The sequence below is a fragment of the Balaenoptera borealis genome (genome assembly GCF_965194805.1).
Source record: "Balaenoptera borealis genome assembly, chromosome: 15".
Taxonomy (NCBI): Eukaryota; Metazoa; Chordata; class Mammalia; order Artiodactyla; family Balaenopteridae; genus Balaenoptera; species Balaenoptera borealis.
The window spans coordinates 38,037,641-38,055,090 of NC_138871.1; the positions used below are offsets into that span (position 1 = coordinate 38,037,641).

At 36.3% G+C, this 17,450-nt stretch overlaps 1 protein-coding gene across 26 annotated transcripts in view; it reads left to right on the plus strand.

The window, feature by feature from the left end:
• The window catches only part of WDPCP (WD repeat containing planar cell polarity effector), a 418,073-nt gene that overhangs the window by 112,362 nt on the left and 288,261 nt on the right, over window positions 1-17,450 (plus strand). For all 26 annotated transcript variants that reach the window (XM_082358112.1, XM_082358113.1, XM_082358114.1 and 23 more), the window contains exons 3-6: window positions 1,340-1,387; window positions 2,238-2,282; window positions 3,822-3,892; window positions 4,147-4,206. In XM_082358112.1, coding sequence (XP_082214238.1) covers window positions 1,340-1,387; window positions 2,238-2,282; window positions 3,822-3,892; window positions 4,147-4,206 — 224 coding nt within the window. The remainder of the gene's footprint in view (window positions 1-1,339; window positions 1,388-2,237; window positions 2,283-3,821; window positions 3,893-4,146; window positions 4,207-17,450) is intronic.

Below are 17,450 nucleotides of genomic sequence, written 5' to 3' on the forward strand. Positions count from 1 at the left end.
CCCCACTCTGGGACAGATGCAGTAGGTCAGACTTGTGCATAGAATTCAGGACCCCTTATTATCCTCATAGTTCTATTCTAGAGTTGTAATACTTGGATGCATGGAATGATGGAATATTCATTATGTACACATATTCATTATGTACACAGGATATGGCCTGTGTACATAATGCATGTGGTTCTTGGATTTTTTAAGAATCTGTTTATTTAAAGTATTACATATGTATTGAAAAGTGTAAAGATTATAAAGATATGTTTTGAACTATCAAAAAGTGAACACAACCATAAAATCTTCACCCAGGTCAGGAAATAAAATATTATCAGTACCCTAGGAGCCCTACTCATGACCTTTCCCTGGCACGCCTTATTAGGTATCTTCAATATAACCAACAGAAATAAACTGCATTCTTTAAATTATATGTCCCAGTTAGTGGCATGATGAATAAAATAGAGCTTCAGTAAGTACGCATGATTGACTATTTTGAAAAACTATATTTGAAAAGTTAATTATAGCTTTTTTGAGGAAGTTTTATCGTTCAGTTTGAGAAAGTTTGCAGCAGTCAGTCACTAGGGGGCAGCCTGTACTGCTTCCATTTCTTTAGAAATAGTTGTATCCTTTTGTTAGTAACTAGAATTATTTTGCATGGAAGGAAACAAATGTTACTTCAAAGAAAGAAATATTTCACTATTCACAGATAGGAAGAAAGTGGATGCAATTATTTTGTTCTCCTGTAATTCAACTGCAGGAACGGATTCCATGGTTAAATCACTCTCAGCATCTTGGAAGCCTAGCTTTGCTTTTGTAACCCCAGCAGAGCATCTGAATTTGAAATAGTTTGGAAGGTTTTTTGAATCTAAACAAGCTTCAGATAATTTATCCACACCTTCCTCTAAACCTTTCTTTCTTTTCTGCAGATTTCCCCCAAATACCCTACTAGACTCGAGTTAAATTAGAGAAGAGAAAGCCACGGCTCAGAATTCTATCCACTGATTTCATTTGGCCTTGCTTAGTGGTAGTTTCTTTTGGTAGCACCCTGTGAAAAATACCAGAGGAAGCGTGAGAGAAAAAAGTTGGTCTTCCTTGATGTCAGTTCTTTACCACTTCTTTCCTCATGCCATTCTAGTTTTCTAACTGGACTGATAAACTATCCAGTTCCTGAATATCCCTAGAATAGATAAACCCATGTCCAGATACTTCTGAAGTATTTTATTTCCAGTAACATAAAGAGATTGTTTCTGCCCTCCTCCCTGCCCTACCGACCCTGCCGTACAGTATGGGTTGGCTTCTTACTCTCCATAACTTTTTACCATAATCTAATGTCATTTCTTCCTTTCTACAGATAGAGACATTGGGATCTACCAGTATTATGACAAGAAAGAGCCACCAGGTAAAGTATCTGTTCTACTAAAGTGATTTTTATAAGCTTTGTATTCTAAATTATAAAATACTGACTTGAAAACTCTGTTTTTATGAGTCTTAGATGAATTCTAGAATTTCAAGAAAGGTTACTGCAGTTCTTCAGAAAAATGCTGAGGTTGATATCTATTCTATATAAAATGAAGCAATATTGAGAAAATGCTATAGCAGAACCTGAAAATTTTCATTTTACTGCTGATTAGACTGATAACTGGACAGTCTATTCTCGTTTATTTATCAGTGTCCCAGTAGAGGGCATTGTTAATGCATGGGTCCCACTAATGCTGGCCTCCCGGATCCTCACCTGATATCTAAAATAGGCATTTCTGAGTGAGTGATCAATTTTCTTTATCTGATTAATCCTGTTAATCCCAGAAGTTTCATGATGGGCCAAAAGGTCTTTCTAGCTAGAGTTACTTCCTGTTTTGGTCTCTGTTGAAGTGGGGCTTGTGTGGGCATCCTGTGTGCTTAGCTTGGTGGCTAATAGGCTGACTTCATGGTTCTGATGACAGACTGAAGCAGCTTCTGTTCTGGGCTCAGTTGCAGTTCTGTTCCCTATCTGATGAGATTGCAAACTCAGGATATTGGCCCACCTGTTGTGCTTTGTAAGCCTTTTCACTACAAATTTAGGAAATCTTCTATGAAATGAAAACATCCAAATTATGGCATTTTTCAACTGCCTTTTTTAAAGTTTAGCATAATTTATTAATCTCAATAGCGTGTATAAATACATTATTTATGCACATATAAAAATATAAAGTATTATAATAAAATAATTTCCACTTTTTTTTTTTCCCATCTCTCCTCTGCCACAATATCAGCAACAGAGCATGGTAACTTAGAAGAAAAGCAGAAGCTGGCAGAATGTAAGTTTACTTTATATTCTTTTGGAATTATTATAAAACTGGAATTTTAATATCCCTGAAAATTCAGTCTTAAAACATATTTTATGCTTTCTGCACAAATAGAAAATGTTATTCCTTACAAATTTCTTATAAATTCCCATTGTTTAGGTACATAAACATGTGAATAAGAATTATATTGTTAGGAATATTTCATTTAGACCATTGAAATCTCTGTCCATTGTTTGGTGAGATATATGCTTCTGTAAACACAAATTTTCTTAATGAACCATATTTATATTATTTAATATATTTAAAATAAGTGTACCATGCTTAAATTCTGATAATATTTTACTATCCATATTATGCCTAAATTATTAATATGTTTTACCCATTGTAAGAAAATAAGATTTGTAATTATCAGTATTAGCATTTTATTCTCTTTAGTCTTTCCTGTTTTCAAATATATAAACGTGTTATATATGTAATATGGCTACAGTATAATGTGGTTGAAATATGACTGTTTTATTTGGAATATAGGTGGAGCTGAATATCCTACTTGTTCTCATTTTAAATGATCAAGCTAACATTTAATTTTTAAAAATACTGTATTAGTACCTGCAACAGAGATTTAAAACTTTTTACATATGCTCTGCACATCATAAATTATGTTTATAGAATGTCATTAATTTGCTTTAATAAGATATATAACAATTCTATAAAAATTTAAATGCCTATATATACTGTATATTATATGTACATACACACAAAACACATGTACACACGCATTTAGAATTATTATTTAGGAGAATTCAGAGATGAATTCGTTTTTTTGTGATGAAATAGATATCATTATAATGAATTTAACATTCTGTTAATTCTTTTAAACAGAACTATTTTTAGTTTGTCTTAGGCTAACATTGAGACTCTACTAAATAATTTTATCTTTTAATTTAAAACAAAACAAAGGCTTATCATTATTGAATTGTGGTGTAGATTTTAAAGAGAATTATTTTAAATAGAAAAGAGCACTGTTAGTGTCTAATCTGTTAAAACTTGGATTTCCCTCAAATTTGTCCTTAGTTTAAATGTGTGATGCTTAATTTTAAATTCATTTTCTCTGTGTTATTTTTTAAATTTTATTTCTTTACTCACTATATTCATTTACTCATAGGAATTTTCAGATCTGATAAGGCTACTTGCATAGTTTGGAATTTCTTTTGGATTGAATCTTTAATTATTTATATGAAAATGTTACTTCTGTGGTAAAGAGTGGGTCATTTACTGTTAAGTGCTAGATTCACAGGCCTAGGAAACTTTCCCAGGGATTCTCTGAGCCTTGTTAGTTGTCATCATAAAATTTTGATCAGGGAGATTGTTTTGTGATAAAAATCCTGTTTTTATGACAGAGCCTTTCAAAAACTGTCATTTGATGATGGAAATGAAGCCTACTTCCTTTCAGTTAAGGAGGTGTTTTATTTTAATCTCCTAAGGCACATTGCTAAGCAGAGTTTCCTTTTTAAACCATGTTTAACTAACTGTAGTACACGTTTTGTTTGCCAGCACGAGATTTTCCATGGACGCTCAAAAACAGACGCCCAGAAAAACTTCGAGACTCACTCAAGGAGTTGGAGGTATCTTTCCAGAAGTTTCAAAAATGGCAACAAACAAATCTGTTTTAAAACATCTTTCAACAGCTTTAATTTTCATAAAGGATCAACTCTCCTGGTGATGATAGCTTTGCTTTTGTCCAGTGAGGAGTTCCAAAACAGTTGCATCTTTGTGAGGCATGCTGATCTTTTTTTTTTGCTTGCAAATCAGAAGCACTTTAACTGGTAACGACAATGTGTATAGCCAACTGCACTCTCTCTTTTTCTGTTTCCTTCAGGAGCTGATGCAAAATAGTCAGTGTGTGCTGAGCAAATGGAAGAACAAATATGTCTGTCAGGTAAAAAGGTTTGACATGCTTTCGCAGTGTTTAACCATTGGAGCTGAAAACTATGCAGTAATTGGTATTCTTGTGTTATGATAGGTAATGGACAAAAACTTTTTAGGAACAGGTATTTCATAGTTTGAATTCTAGTCATTCTAGAACTAACATTAGACAGATTGACTCAGGCTACCTCATTAATCAGTATAGTTGTACTGACACTATAAGCACTAGTAACAGTCTTTTCAGATGGTATTTTTTGTTTGTCATAGATTAATCATATTTTTGAATGAAGGTAAAACCATAGGACAAAAGGTATTTTGACCACTCCTGTAAGCACTTGTGAACACCATGCTTATGGAAATCAACAAGCAGTCTAGAGTTAGACCTAACAAAACAAGACATTTGCTCTTACTTTTTGAATCCTCTAAGCTTTACTGTTTAATATGGTAGCTGGTAGTCACCTGTGGCTATTTAAATATAAATTTAAACTAATTAAAATTAAAAATTCAGTTCCTCAGTTGCACTACCCACATTTTAAGTGTTCAGTAACGACATGTTATCATATGGACAATATATATACAGAGCATTTCCATCACAGAAAGTTCTTCTAGACAGCACTATTAGAGCCTGGACAAGGTGAGCTACATGTTGAATGGATCTAGATTCAGGACATAATAATCACTTGTCCGTTGATCATAAAATAATGGACAAATATCTCAGCTGTGTCAATAGGCTTAAAAAATGCTATTTGCCTAGAAAAATTTTACTTGCTTATGATGAAAAGAATCATTAGTCATATTCTACTCCTACATGTAGTTGAAGTTACGTCAGTACTACTAATAATTATAACTGTTTTATGGAATTAAATATCCTGTATCAATTTAAATTCTTACTTGTTTACAATGTGATTCAAGATTTTCAGGTCTAACTACTCTTGTTTGAAGTTTAGACCCATGGCTCTATCCATAAATCTACAACATTGAATTTGTAGTAATTATAAACTTGTCTTAATCTACTATTTGAATATAGATCTCATTTTAGTGGACTCTAGTTTGTCCTCATTTTTTGTTTAAACTAGTCTACCTTTATTCATGAAAGTGACTTTAGTTACCTCCTCAACTGTCATAATTATTACTTTCCAGAGACTGTTTACAAGGTTGAATTAATATTTTTAGAACCATAATACTTTTTTTTTAAACATTTTTATTGGAGTATAATTGCTTTACAATGGTGTGTTAGTTTCTGCTTTATAACAAAGTGCATCAGTTATACATATACATATAGCCCCATATCTCCTCCCCCTTTCATCTCCCTCCCACCCTCCCTATCCCACCCTTCTAGCTGGTCAAAAAGCACCCAGCTGATCTCCCACTAGCTATCTATTTTATATTTGGTAGTGTATATATGTCCATATATACACTACCACTCTCTCACTTTGTCCCAGCTTACCCTTCCCCCTCCCCATGTCCTCAAGTCCATTCTCTAGTAGGTCTGCATCTTTATTCCCGTCTTGCCCCTAGGTTCTTCATGACCATGTTTTTTTTTTTTTTTTTTTTTTTAGATTCCATATATATGTATTAGCATATTGCATTTGTTTTTCTCTTTCTGACTTACTTCAGTCTGTATGACAGACTCTAGGTCCATCCACCTCACTACAAATAACTCAATTTCGGTTCTTTTTTAGAACCATAATACTTCTTGAATTAGACTTAGGATACTATTGAAAAGGATGGAATTATTTAAAAATTCATAATTTGTTTTCATAAAAATTTTAATCAGACTTTAAAACTTGAATACAAAATATACTCCAGAAAGTTTTAAACTTAGTACAACTCAAATTGTACTTCTCAATGCCATTACTCACTTTAAAAGCTGGTTCAAAATTATTTGACTGCAGGGGAAGCCTACCACCTATAGTAAGAGGTGTGTCTCATGGCCTCACCCTTACTGTTGCACAGGTAAGTTGGAACATGTCAGGCATCTGAAAATATGCAGTGGAGCATCTCAGTAGGCAGTCCTTTTTAAATAGACTTTATTGCATTTTAATTTAATAAGCAGGTTTGTGTGCATGTGTGTATGGGAGAGTATGAAGAGGGATATGCCTCACTATTGAATTAGTTCAACTCAGAAAAGGAATTTGCGTGATAGAATATATACAAAATTACTTCCGTAATTTATAGCAACCTGGTAATACTGATTTCATAGGCTGTTGTACCAATGAGTCTGCTTTTAACATTTCCAATGGAACTTATCATTATGTTCTGTCATATTTTGTGCTTTATTTCTATGATTGATAAGATATTCCTTAAATAGACCTTTTACTACCAGCACACTCTTGATGTGATATATTTCAACAAGATAACTTGACCTTCACCGTGTCCACAGGTCCATCCACTACCACAGTTTCTAGACAGGACTATTAGCTAGGTCTTCTAAAAATATGAATAAGTGTGTTATTCTTAAAGATCTCTAATATGACAGAAAATTAAAAATTTGGTGCTCAAGCTAAATTTTCAGAAGGATCCCCTTAATCTTTTGTTAGCTGCAAAATCAGTAAATCATCTCTACAGGCTCCCCTAGGGTCCCCCTTTTGTACATCATCCAGTGTGGTAACTCTAAAGATAACATGTGCTTACATTTCTATTAGTAATTTTCCCCATATATTTAACCCTAAAATGGCAGCAGTTGATCGTAACATAATGTGCTCTAATTCTTAGAAAAGAAGTGAAAAAAGTTCCTCAGTATCTTGGTGCTAACATAGTTGGACTCTTCAGTTTTTGACTGTGCCACTCCTTAACTAATGTAACTCTTTTATCCCCACCTCAAAAAGGGGCAACTTTAGGCTATATGGAATTTATCTTGGTTGTCTTCTTTTTAAGGGATCCTTATTTCTTCAAAAGGTTCAATTGTTCAGGAATTAGCGATGCAACTACAACAACATAAAGAATTTCAGAGGATGCAATCTGAGCCTGGATTTTTCCCTCTGTTGAATAACAAGGGTTTTTTTTTGATAGGTTATCATCAGTATCAAAGCTTAGTTCATGTTGTTGACTCAGTGATTCAATGACCTATAAATTGTACCATTTAAAAAATAATTCCTTCCATTTGTGAATTCAGAACAGTTTATAAATCAAGACTTAACTATACATATGTTCTATATGAAAATTTTCTTTTGAAGTTGGTTTTTCAGACTGTACCTGTTACTAGTTTGAAATGAATTAAAAGTGTATCACATATATTTCTCACTGTTTTTTTGATCTCCTAATATTATTTTATTATGAGAAAGTGTTTAATAATTTTTTGCTTTGAATTTCTTAAACCATTTTCCGAACTGTTCTTAGGGAATAATAGTTTCGGCATTAAGATACTATTAAATTGTACACTGCTGTGGTGGAATATTTTAATTCCTTAAATTGTGCTTCAAGTCACATTCACATTTGCAGATTACTGCATAATTAGTTAAAAGTAGTATTATCATTAAGATAGATGTAACTTCATATATATTGATTTTAGATTAAATTATTTGAATCATATATGTACATTTGAGCATAAAAGTATGATATAGTCATCTTTACCCTGATTTCTTTCTATACTTATTTGACATTTCCAGATACAATTTTAAAATGCCAAGAAAAGATAGTTTTCTTTTTAAATTCTTGTAATGAATTACTTGACAGGCTATGTAAAAGTAGAGATTATTTTCCAAGCATATCACAGATAAACTGTGACCTTAAGGAACTTATTTTATTATAACTTCCTCAGTTGTAGAATGAATAGCATCGTTACCTGATCTTTCATCAAACTGTGTGAAAATCAGTTTTGATTTCCTCATAAAATAATAATTGACAAACCATGGTTTTAAGTTACAACTATTAGTAATAGCATATTATTTATACAAAACCCACCACACAGTATTTACTGACTGCCACCATTGCAGGAGGCACTAAAGATGTGTAAAGTGTGGGCTGAGTTGCCAGCATAACCTAGTCAAGGAAAACAGACACGTAAAATCACTAGGACACTGGTGAGTGCTAAGTTGTATGACACCAAGTTAAAAAGATAATAAGAATTTAGAGAAAGCACAGAGATTAGCCTGGCAGTGGGATGTAGGCTAAAACATGAAAACCAGAGGTGGTTTCTACAAAGAACAAATGAAATGGGATAATTATTTTCTGGAAACACCAAACTAGGGGGTTTCTGGACTTGAAGATTCTAAGCACAGAGTAGAAGTAAGGTGGCTAGACTGAAAATAAGGGGATTAAGTAAGAGTCTGTATCTGGAATGGTGAGATCTTCCCCAACTCCTTACCCCCTCCAGCACTGAGGCTTATATCTCAATGTAACTTATTTAGAAGACCCTTCTCTGACAAAATAGATTATTACTCCCAGAGCAAAGCCTATAGATACTGATATTTGGTAGTTCCCTTTGAAAATGTGGATGTGCCAACAAATGTCCTTACAGTGAAGCCCAAGTTAACAAGCCTCCTGATACACACCAAGCTTCCAATCAATTTTTTGGAGACTCACTTTTAAATATAACCAGGGATGGGAATGTAAATTTGTACAACCACTATGGAGAGCAGTATGGAGGTTCCTTAGAAAACTAAAAATAGAACTACCATATGACCCAGCACTCCCACTACTGGGCATATACCCTGAGAAAACCATAATTCAAAAAGAGACATGTACCACAGTGTTCATTGCAGCACTGTTTACAATAGCCAGGACATGGAAGCAACCTAAATGTCCATTGACAGATGAATGGATAAAGAAGATGTGGCACATGTATACAATGGAATATTACTCAGCCATAAAAAGAAACGAAACTGAGTTATTTGTAGTGAGGTGGATGGACCTAGAGTCTGTCATACAGAGTGAAGTAAGTCAGAAAGAGAAAAACAAATACCATATGCTAACACATATATGTGGAATCTAAAAAAAAAAATGGTACTCATGAACCTAGTGGCCAGGCAGGAATAAAGACATAGACATAGAGAATGGACTTGAGGACACTGCGGGGGAGAGGGGGAAGCTGGGGCGAAGTGAGAGTAGCATCGACGTATATACACTACCAAATGTAAAATAGATAGCTAGTGGAAAGCAGCTGCGTAGCACAGGGAGATCAGCTCGATGCTTTGCGACGACCTAGAGGGGTGGGATAGGGAGGGTGGGAGGGGGCTCAAGAGGGAGGGGATATGGGGATATATGTATGCATATGGCTGATTCACTTTGTTGTACAACAGAAACTAACACAGTATTGTGAAGCAATTATACTCCAATAAAGATCTATTTAAAAAATAAATAAATATAACCAGGGAGCCAGAGATCCACAGTAGTTTCAAGGAAATCTCCATCTGTAAATCTAAGATCTATGAGTCTGAGGCTAAAACAAACAGAAAAGAAAAAGAATCAGGGACAGTACAATAAACAGAACTAAATTCAGGGAATTAAAATTAATCCCCACAGAGAAATAAGAGAAGTTCTTGCATCTCTGAAACAAGAATAGGATGCTATTTTTGAAAAAGGAATACTCAGGAAAAAGGAAAGGAGCTCTTGAGAATTAAAAATATGACAGCATAGGGCTTCACTGGTGGCACAGTGGTTAAGAATCCACCTGCCAATGCAGGGGACACGGGTTTGAGCCCTAGTCCAGGAAGATCTCACATGCCGCGGAGCAACTAAGCCCATGCGCCACAACTACTGAGCCTGTGCTCTAGAGCCCATGAGCCACAACTACTGAGCCCATGTGCCACAACTACTGAGCCCATGTGCCACAACTACTGAAACCCGCATGCCTAGAGCCTGTGCTCCGTAACAAGAGAAGCCACTGCAGTGGGAAGCCTGTGCACCGCAACGAAGAGTAGCCCCTGCTCGCCGCAACTAGAGAAGGCCCACGCACAGCAACAAAGACCCAACGCAGCCAAAAATAAAAATAAAAATAAAAATAAATTTAAAAAATATGACAGCATAGATAGAAGAATTAATAGAAGAATTGAAAGATAAAGTTAAAATATCCCTATAATGCAGAACAGAGTATACTAAAGGACATAGTGAACAATAGGCAATAGAAGATAAGAAGATTAGAGCATCAGGCCAGAAGGTCCAATATCTTACTAATGATAGAAAACAGGAGGGAAGAAACAAACAAACAAAATATAATAGAAGAAAATTTCCCAGAACTGGAGGATGTTTGTTTCCAGTTTGAAAGGACCCAGTGGTTGAAAAAAGACTAATACCACGACATACTTTGTGAATTTTAGAAAACCAAAGATAAAGAGAAGATCCAGAAAGCTTTTGCAGTAAAAAAAGAAAAACAAGATACATAGAAAGGAATGGGAATCAGACTTCTCAACAGCAATACAAGGAGTTAGAAGACTGTGGAATCATGCCTTCAAAATTCTGAAGGGAAGAGCTTTTAGCCTAGAATTCTGTGTCTAGAATTCTAAATTGCCATTCAAGCAAGGACATTTTCAGCCTAGTTAGCTCTCGAAAAATCTTACCTACCTGCCATGGACGTTTTCTCAGGAAGTTAATGGAAGATGTGCTGCCCTAAAGCAGTAGAGTGAACCAAGAAGCAAGATTTCTTAGGATCCAGGAAACAGAGGATCTTACACAGGAAAGAAATGAAGAGAAATCTTAGGATGACTGTGCCTTAGGCCTAGGTAGCAGCTGGTCCAAATTGGGGCAGGGGACAGAAGGTTGTCCTAGGGATATTGGAGGGAGGGAAGAAAAGGAACTGATAGATCTGATATCTAATCTGATCTAGGAGAATTAATAATAATAATATTGAATAAGAGATAATAAAAGATATAGGATAATTAAATTTTACTGAAAAAAAAATCAGTAAGTAATGACTAAATCAAGAAATGACATATATGGGGCTTCCCTGGTGGTGCAGTCGTTGAGAGTCTGGCTGCCCATGCAGGGGACACGGGTTCGAGCCCTGGTCTGGGAAGATCCCACATGCCGCGGAGCAACTAGGCCCGTGAGCCACACCTACTGAGCCTGCACGTCTGGAGCCTGTGCTCCCAACAAGAGAGGCCGAGATAGAGGCCCGCGCACCGCGATGAAGAGTGGCCCCCGCTCACCGCAACTAGAGAAAGCCCTCGCACAGAAACGAAGACCCAACACAGCCAAAAAAATATAAATAAATAAATAAATAAATAAATTTTAAAAAAAGAAGAAATAACATATATGGAAGACATTGCTAGTTGCTTGTCCAGTATCCATTTTTCTTTATGAACAGACCCTATTGTTCAGAGTGGCAAAATGAGGCAGTTCTGGCCAAAGTAAGCAGAGGTTCCTGGTAGGACTTAAAAGGAAGCTTACTTTTTTAAGTCATATTTTTGTACAACATTTAAAAATCAAAATTAATGCCCCTCAAAAGACCTATAATGAGCAAAATATCAGAATTTTAAATAAATATTGCACTGTTTTACTGACTCTTCCTTTTGCCTCGGGCTTCCAGTGGCTCCACAAAGCACTGCCATTCACTGCCTGCTATGAGGGCAGAGTAGGTTGTTCAAACTAGTGGTATTATTTTCCATAGACCACTGCCCCTATCCAAAAATATGTCTTCCCCAGGCTGAGGCATTTGAAATTCCTCTATTGCTCATTTTTCTGTATGAGAAATTCTCATGTGTGCTATGGAGCATGCCCAGAGATTAGTGTTCATTTAAGAAGTTTACAGTAAAATTTCCACCCACTGACCCAGTAACAGCTTACACAAAAAAGCAAAATATTGTAGGAATATTGCATACTTTAAATGTATTTTTACATATAAAATATATGTACTTATTTTATAAATATATAATGTCACACCAGACTCAACTGGGATGTGGCTTTTCAGCTTCTGCTCTTCCAGTCTGGATCTGAAATATTCCTGAAGGGACAGGGCCCTGCTTTTGACCATTTTTTCACTCAAGGGACATATATATCTAGTGCCTACTATATGCCAAATAGAATTCTCATTGCTAGGGATGCCAGTGAATAAAACAGACAAAAATGACCATTATCCCTGTTCCCATGTAGCTTAAGTTCTATTAGGGCAGACAATCAAGAAGGGATTGATAAGTAAAATTTAGAGTATGTAAGAAAGTAATAAAAACTGTTAAGAGAAAAATAAAGCAAGAAAAATAGGAAGTATATGTGGGGGATGGTAGGGCAGGATGGGCCTGATATCTGGTGACCAGGAAAGACCTCGTGTGATTAAGACATAAAGGAGCAAGCCATGGAAGGTATCTGGAGAAGAGGGTTCCAGGCAGAGGGAAAGGCAGGTACAGAGGCCCTGAGATGGAAGTATACGTGGCATGTTTGAAAAACGGCAAAGAGTTGATCTGATTGGAGTGGGATGAGCAAGGAGAAGAGTAGTAGGAATTGAGATCAGAGAGAAGCTGAGGCACTAGTTATATAAGGGCCTTCCAGGCCTTTGAAAGGACTTGACTTTTACTCTAAGTGAGATGGGAAACCCTTGGGGGCTTTTGAGCAGAGGAGGAGCTTGATCTGATTTACTTTTTAATTGGATAACTCTGGCAATTGTTGTGATGGGAACACATTGAAGGAAGCGAAGATCAAATCAGGGCAATCAGAAGGCTGTTACCACAGTCCAGGTGAACAGCCATAATGGTGGTTTTGACCGCATGGAGCGGTTAAGTGGTGAGAAGTGGCCAGATTCTGCTGATTGATCAGATACGGAATATAGGAGAAATTTCTGAGCAACTGGAAGAATGGCCATTTACTGAGATGGCAAAGACTGAGAAGAGACATTTTTGAGGGAAATATCAGGAGCTCACTTTTTGACGTCAGTGTTTGAAATGCCTGTTAGATACTCAAGTAGAGAAGTCAGTAGACAATTGGTTATAGGAATGTGTAGTTTAGAGAAGGGCCTGGGCTGGAGAGAGAAATTTGGGAGGCAGCAACAGAGATGGTATTAAAGCCAAGAAATCAGTGAAGATCACCAAGGGAGTGAGTGTAGATAGAGAACTAGAGGAGGCAGAAGGGCAGAGCTCTGGGGTGCTCCAGCGTTGGGGATTGGAGAGAGAGAAAGGGAGAGATGGACAAAGAAGACGAATAAGGAGTAGCCAGAGAGGTAGAGCACACTGAAGGGAATGTGGTGCCCTGGAAACTAGGTTTCAGGAAGAAAGTTGAGTGTTGCTGGTATGTAGCATACCAGTAACAAGTTGCCTGAGATTGACTATCGGATGGAGTAGCACGGAGGTCACTGGTGACCTAGATTAGAGCAGGGTCAATATAGATGGTATGGGCAGAAGCCTGACTGGAATGTATTTAAGGGAAAATGGGAGGAAAGAAATTAGGGCTTTAAAACATCAGAAAGGATTACGTTATAAAGGAAAATGGAGAAATAAGTCAGGAGCTTGAGAGAGAGGTGGGGTTAAAAGAGGTTTTTGTTTCTTTTTTTAGATGCAAGAAATAACATCTATTCCTGTTGGTAAGCTAATGGGAGTAGTACAGTCGATGCAGAAAAGGGAAGAATTAGTTGCTGGAGGAATGTTAACCAAAAACCACTTAATAAAGGGAAAGGGGATGAAAAGTAGGTTCCTGGTACCTATTGATGTCATGGAGCTGTCTTTTCAGCCATGGACTGCTTAAGGCCATATTTCTTGTTCTGTGAGGAAGAACAAACTTCCATTCGGTTAAGTAATGACTTTTTTTTTTAAGGTTTCTATTACGTGTACCTGAATGCAATTCTAAGTGACACAACGTATTTAGAAACATGATGGTAGAACCAGGAGAAATTACCAAGAGTTGAAATGGTTATATTTGAGAGTGGAATGAGAGGCTGTGGTGGGATAAGACAGTAAACAGCTGCTTTAATTTTAAGTATTCTTTGACATTTTAACAATTTATATGTGTATTTCTTTAATTGAAATACTTTTTAAACATGCCCAGAGTGCTTCTGAGAAGTAGATGTCAAGATAGTACTAGAACAGCAAGTGATTTATGGGGAGATGTGAAAGATAAAGGGGAAGGAAGCAGGGAGAAGAGCCTTTTGACTGTGATGCTGGTCTGAGCCCTGAGCGATGAGGAGAAAGGACTGGGTATAAGGAGCCTCAGGCTGCAGCATGGTGCTCAGAAAATTTCAGCCACAGGAGAGTCCCTGAGTCACAGCTGCTTATTAGAGGAGTCCCCTGTTGGACGAGTACCACACCATGCTCAGCCATTGGCTAATAGCCACCTAGGGAATATTTGGTCTTGGTCAGTCAACTGTGTTCCCAGCATTCGTTCCTCCTGAAGGAGCTCTGAGTGATGCATGCCCATGGCCGTCACACCCACAAAGGTTTATATTAAGAATAAGAATGCATATCTGTATGTTTGCATACACACAATACTATACCTGAGTAATCTTAATGTTCAGCTAGCCAGTTTAATATCATGCCCTAATAATTACTCTTTTAGGGAAAAAAATCATTCCTTTCCAGGAAAAATAGAAAGAAAATTTACATTGTATCTTGACTAATTCAATCCAAAGTTTGATGATCTATGATAATTCATCAATACGTTAGCTATTTACTCTTAAATATACAGTAATATATGGACCCAGTTTTAGAACATGGTTATGACACAAAGAAAATTTTTATCTTCTTCATAATAATGTATCTTTGTGTCATCAATCAGCATTTCCTTCCTGTTCTTTTCATAAATGGTCCTTTCTTTTCTTTTATTAATTGTTTTCATTTAAAAACATTTCTTTGAAGAAACTCATAATTCCCTGCCTCTGCCCTTGGCATTTGGGTCTAATAATGTTTTGGAAGCTTCAAGGTATTTTGCCACAAAGGAAGCCAGTTCAGGACTATGAATTTCCTCCGTATATCCAGTTATAGTTAATAGTAAATATGTTTAAAGCTAAATGAGTTCAAAATCTGAGTAATCTAATGACTCTCATTGATTTTCATGTGTATTTTACAAAATGGAAACAAACACATGCCAGACATGTATGTACTTTATAAAGGGAGAGTAAAGTTTTACATCGATAGCTAGCTAATGAGAAGACTTTTAGTGCATTATATTTGAGTCCTTGTACTTAATTTTTATATAAAAACTTAAAATATGACCTACTTCAAATTTAGAACTTTGTATTAGATGCACAGTTTGGAATGTGCCAATTAGAAATGTACATATAACCTCAGTATATATGGTTGGGTGTGAGAACCCAGCAACTTTACATTCATGATATTTGAGAATATTATGTTATAGATATGCCAAAATAGCTGATAGAGAAAACACATCAAGTGCTTTTGCCAAATTGTGATTTATACCCCTTATTTTTAAAAATAAAGTTAAAAAATAAAACTATTAGGTTAGCATTTATACTACTTAAGTGACTATGAAATTAAAGGCAGCTGCAACTATGCTTCTTATAAAATAGTGTTGAATGTAAAATATTCACAGTGGCTTTCCACAGTGAAGTACCTATCATTTGATAGTCCCCTTGGTCTAAGTAGAATCCTAGGTTGAATTGTGAGATCTCAGTTGCCACTGTGTGCCAAACATATAAATCTCTATCTGTATCCATCCTTCTGCCATAATAGAGGAACAATCTATACTCCTGTTTAAAGCCAAGCATTCCACCTAGACCCGCAGTTCTCAAACTGTGCACTGATGCACCCTGGGAATTGCAGTGAATTCACAGAAGTCCTGCAGGATATTTTAAAATTTCAAGAAAAACACAAGACTGCTGCTGGATTCTACACAAACAAGTAGCTCCAGGTAGAGCAGATTTTCAACATTCGAACACACTAAATTCTTTTTGAGGAGGTCATATCTATATGAAGCTGGTTTTTTAGAGCTTGCTGTGATAAAAAGCAAGTACCACACAAAAATTAACATAGAACACAATGAGGGTTAGGGTTTCCAGTCTGATTCCAAGGTTTGAGAAGTTGTGTAGTGCCCAATTTCTAATAGTGCACACATCCCATTAGTAAGTAATGTGGTTATTTAGGAATTAAATAAAAATATTTTTCTTTCAATCTCTGTGTATTATGTTTTCAAATGGCTACCAAGTTTTTGGGATATAAATACTTAAATTGTTTGAATTCTGTTATTTCTTTTGGACTAGGAACCATAAAAATTTCTGAGACACAAAGGGTGCCATGAACTGAGAAAGTTTGGGAGCCTCTGGCATAGAGTTGGATCCCATTCCCTCTGGCCTTCTCAGAACCCCACATGATTGTCCCTTCTCTTACTGGTGGAAAGTGCAAACTGCTCCATTCTTCTTGGTTTCAAATCTTGGCTTATTAGCCGTGTGACTTTGGGGAAGTTACTTCACCTGCTTGTGCCAGAGTTCACTTAACTATAAAATGAATATAAAAATACCTAACTCATAGGTTTATTATAAGAATTAAGTAAGTTAATATATTTAAAATGCTTAGAAACAGTTTTTGCCACAGATACCTGCTTTTTAAAAATAATCCTTTCTGTCAACTGGACCTTTCCAGTTACCTTAAAATTTTTTTAAAATGTTTGTTTATTTATTTGGCTGTGTTGGGTCTTAGTTGCGGCACATGGGATCTAGTTCCCTGACCAGGGATCAAACCTGGGCCCCTTACGTTGGGAGCGCAGTCTTAACCGCCAGACCACCAGGGAAGTCCCAAACTTGAAATTTTTTAATTAAACAAAATTTTTATTGTAAAAAACACATAAAATTTACCATCTTAACACATCTTTAACTGTACAGTTTGGTAGTGTTAAGTATATTCACATTGTTGTGAAACATGTCCAGAACGTTTTCATTTTGCAAAACTGAAACTCTACCCTTTAAATGACAACTCCGTTTACCCCTACCCCCAGCCCCTGGCAACCATCATTCTACTCTCTGCTTCCATGAGTTTGACTATTTTAGCTACCTCATGTAAGTGGAACCATGCAGTATTTGTCCTTCTGTGACTAGCTTATTTCACTTAGCATAATGTCCTCATGGTTCATCCATGTTGTAGCATGTGACAGAATTGTCTTCCTTTTTTTTTTTTTTTTTTTTTTTTAAATGAAAGGTTTCTCTTTTAAATTTATTTATTTATTTATTTATTTTTGGCTGTGTTGGGTCTTAGTTTCTGTGCGAGGGCTCTCTCTAGCTGTGGCAGGCGGGGGCCACTCCTCACCGCGGTGCGCGGGCCTCTCACCATCGCGGCCTCTCCCGTTGCGGAGCACAGGCTCCAGACGCGCAGGCTCAGTAATTGTGGCTCACAGGCCCAGTTTGCTCTGCGGCATGTGGGATCTTCCCAGACCAGGGCTCGAACCCGTGTC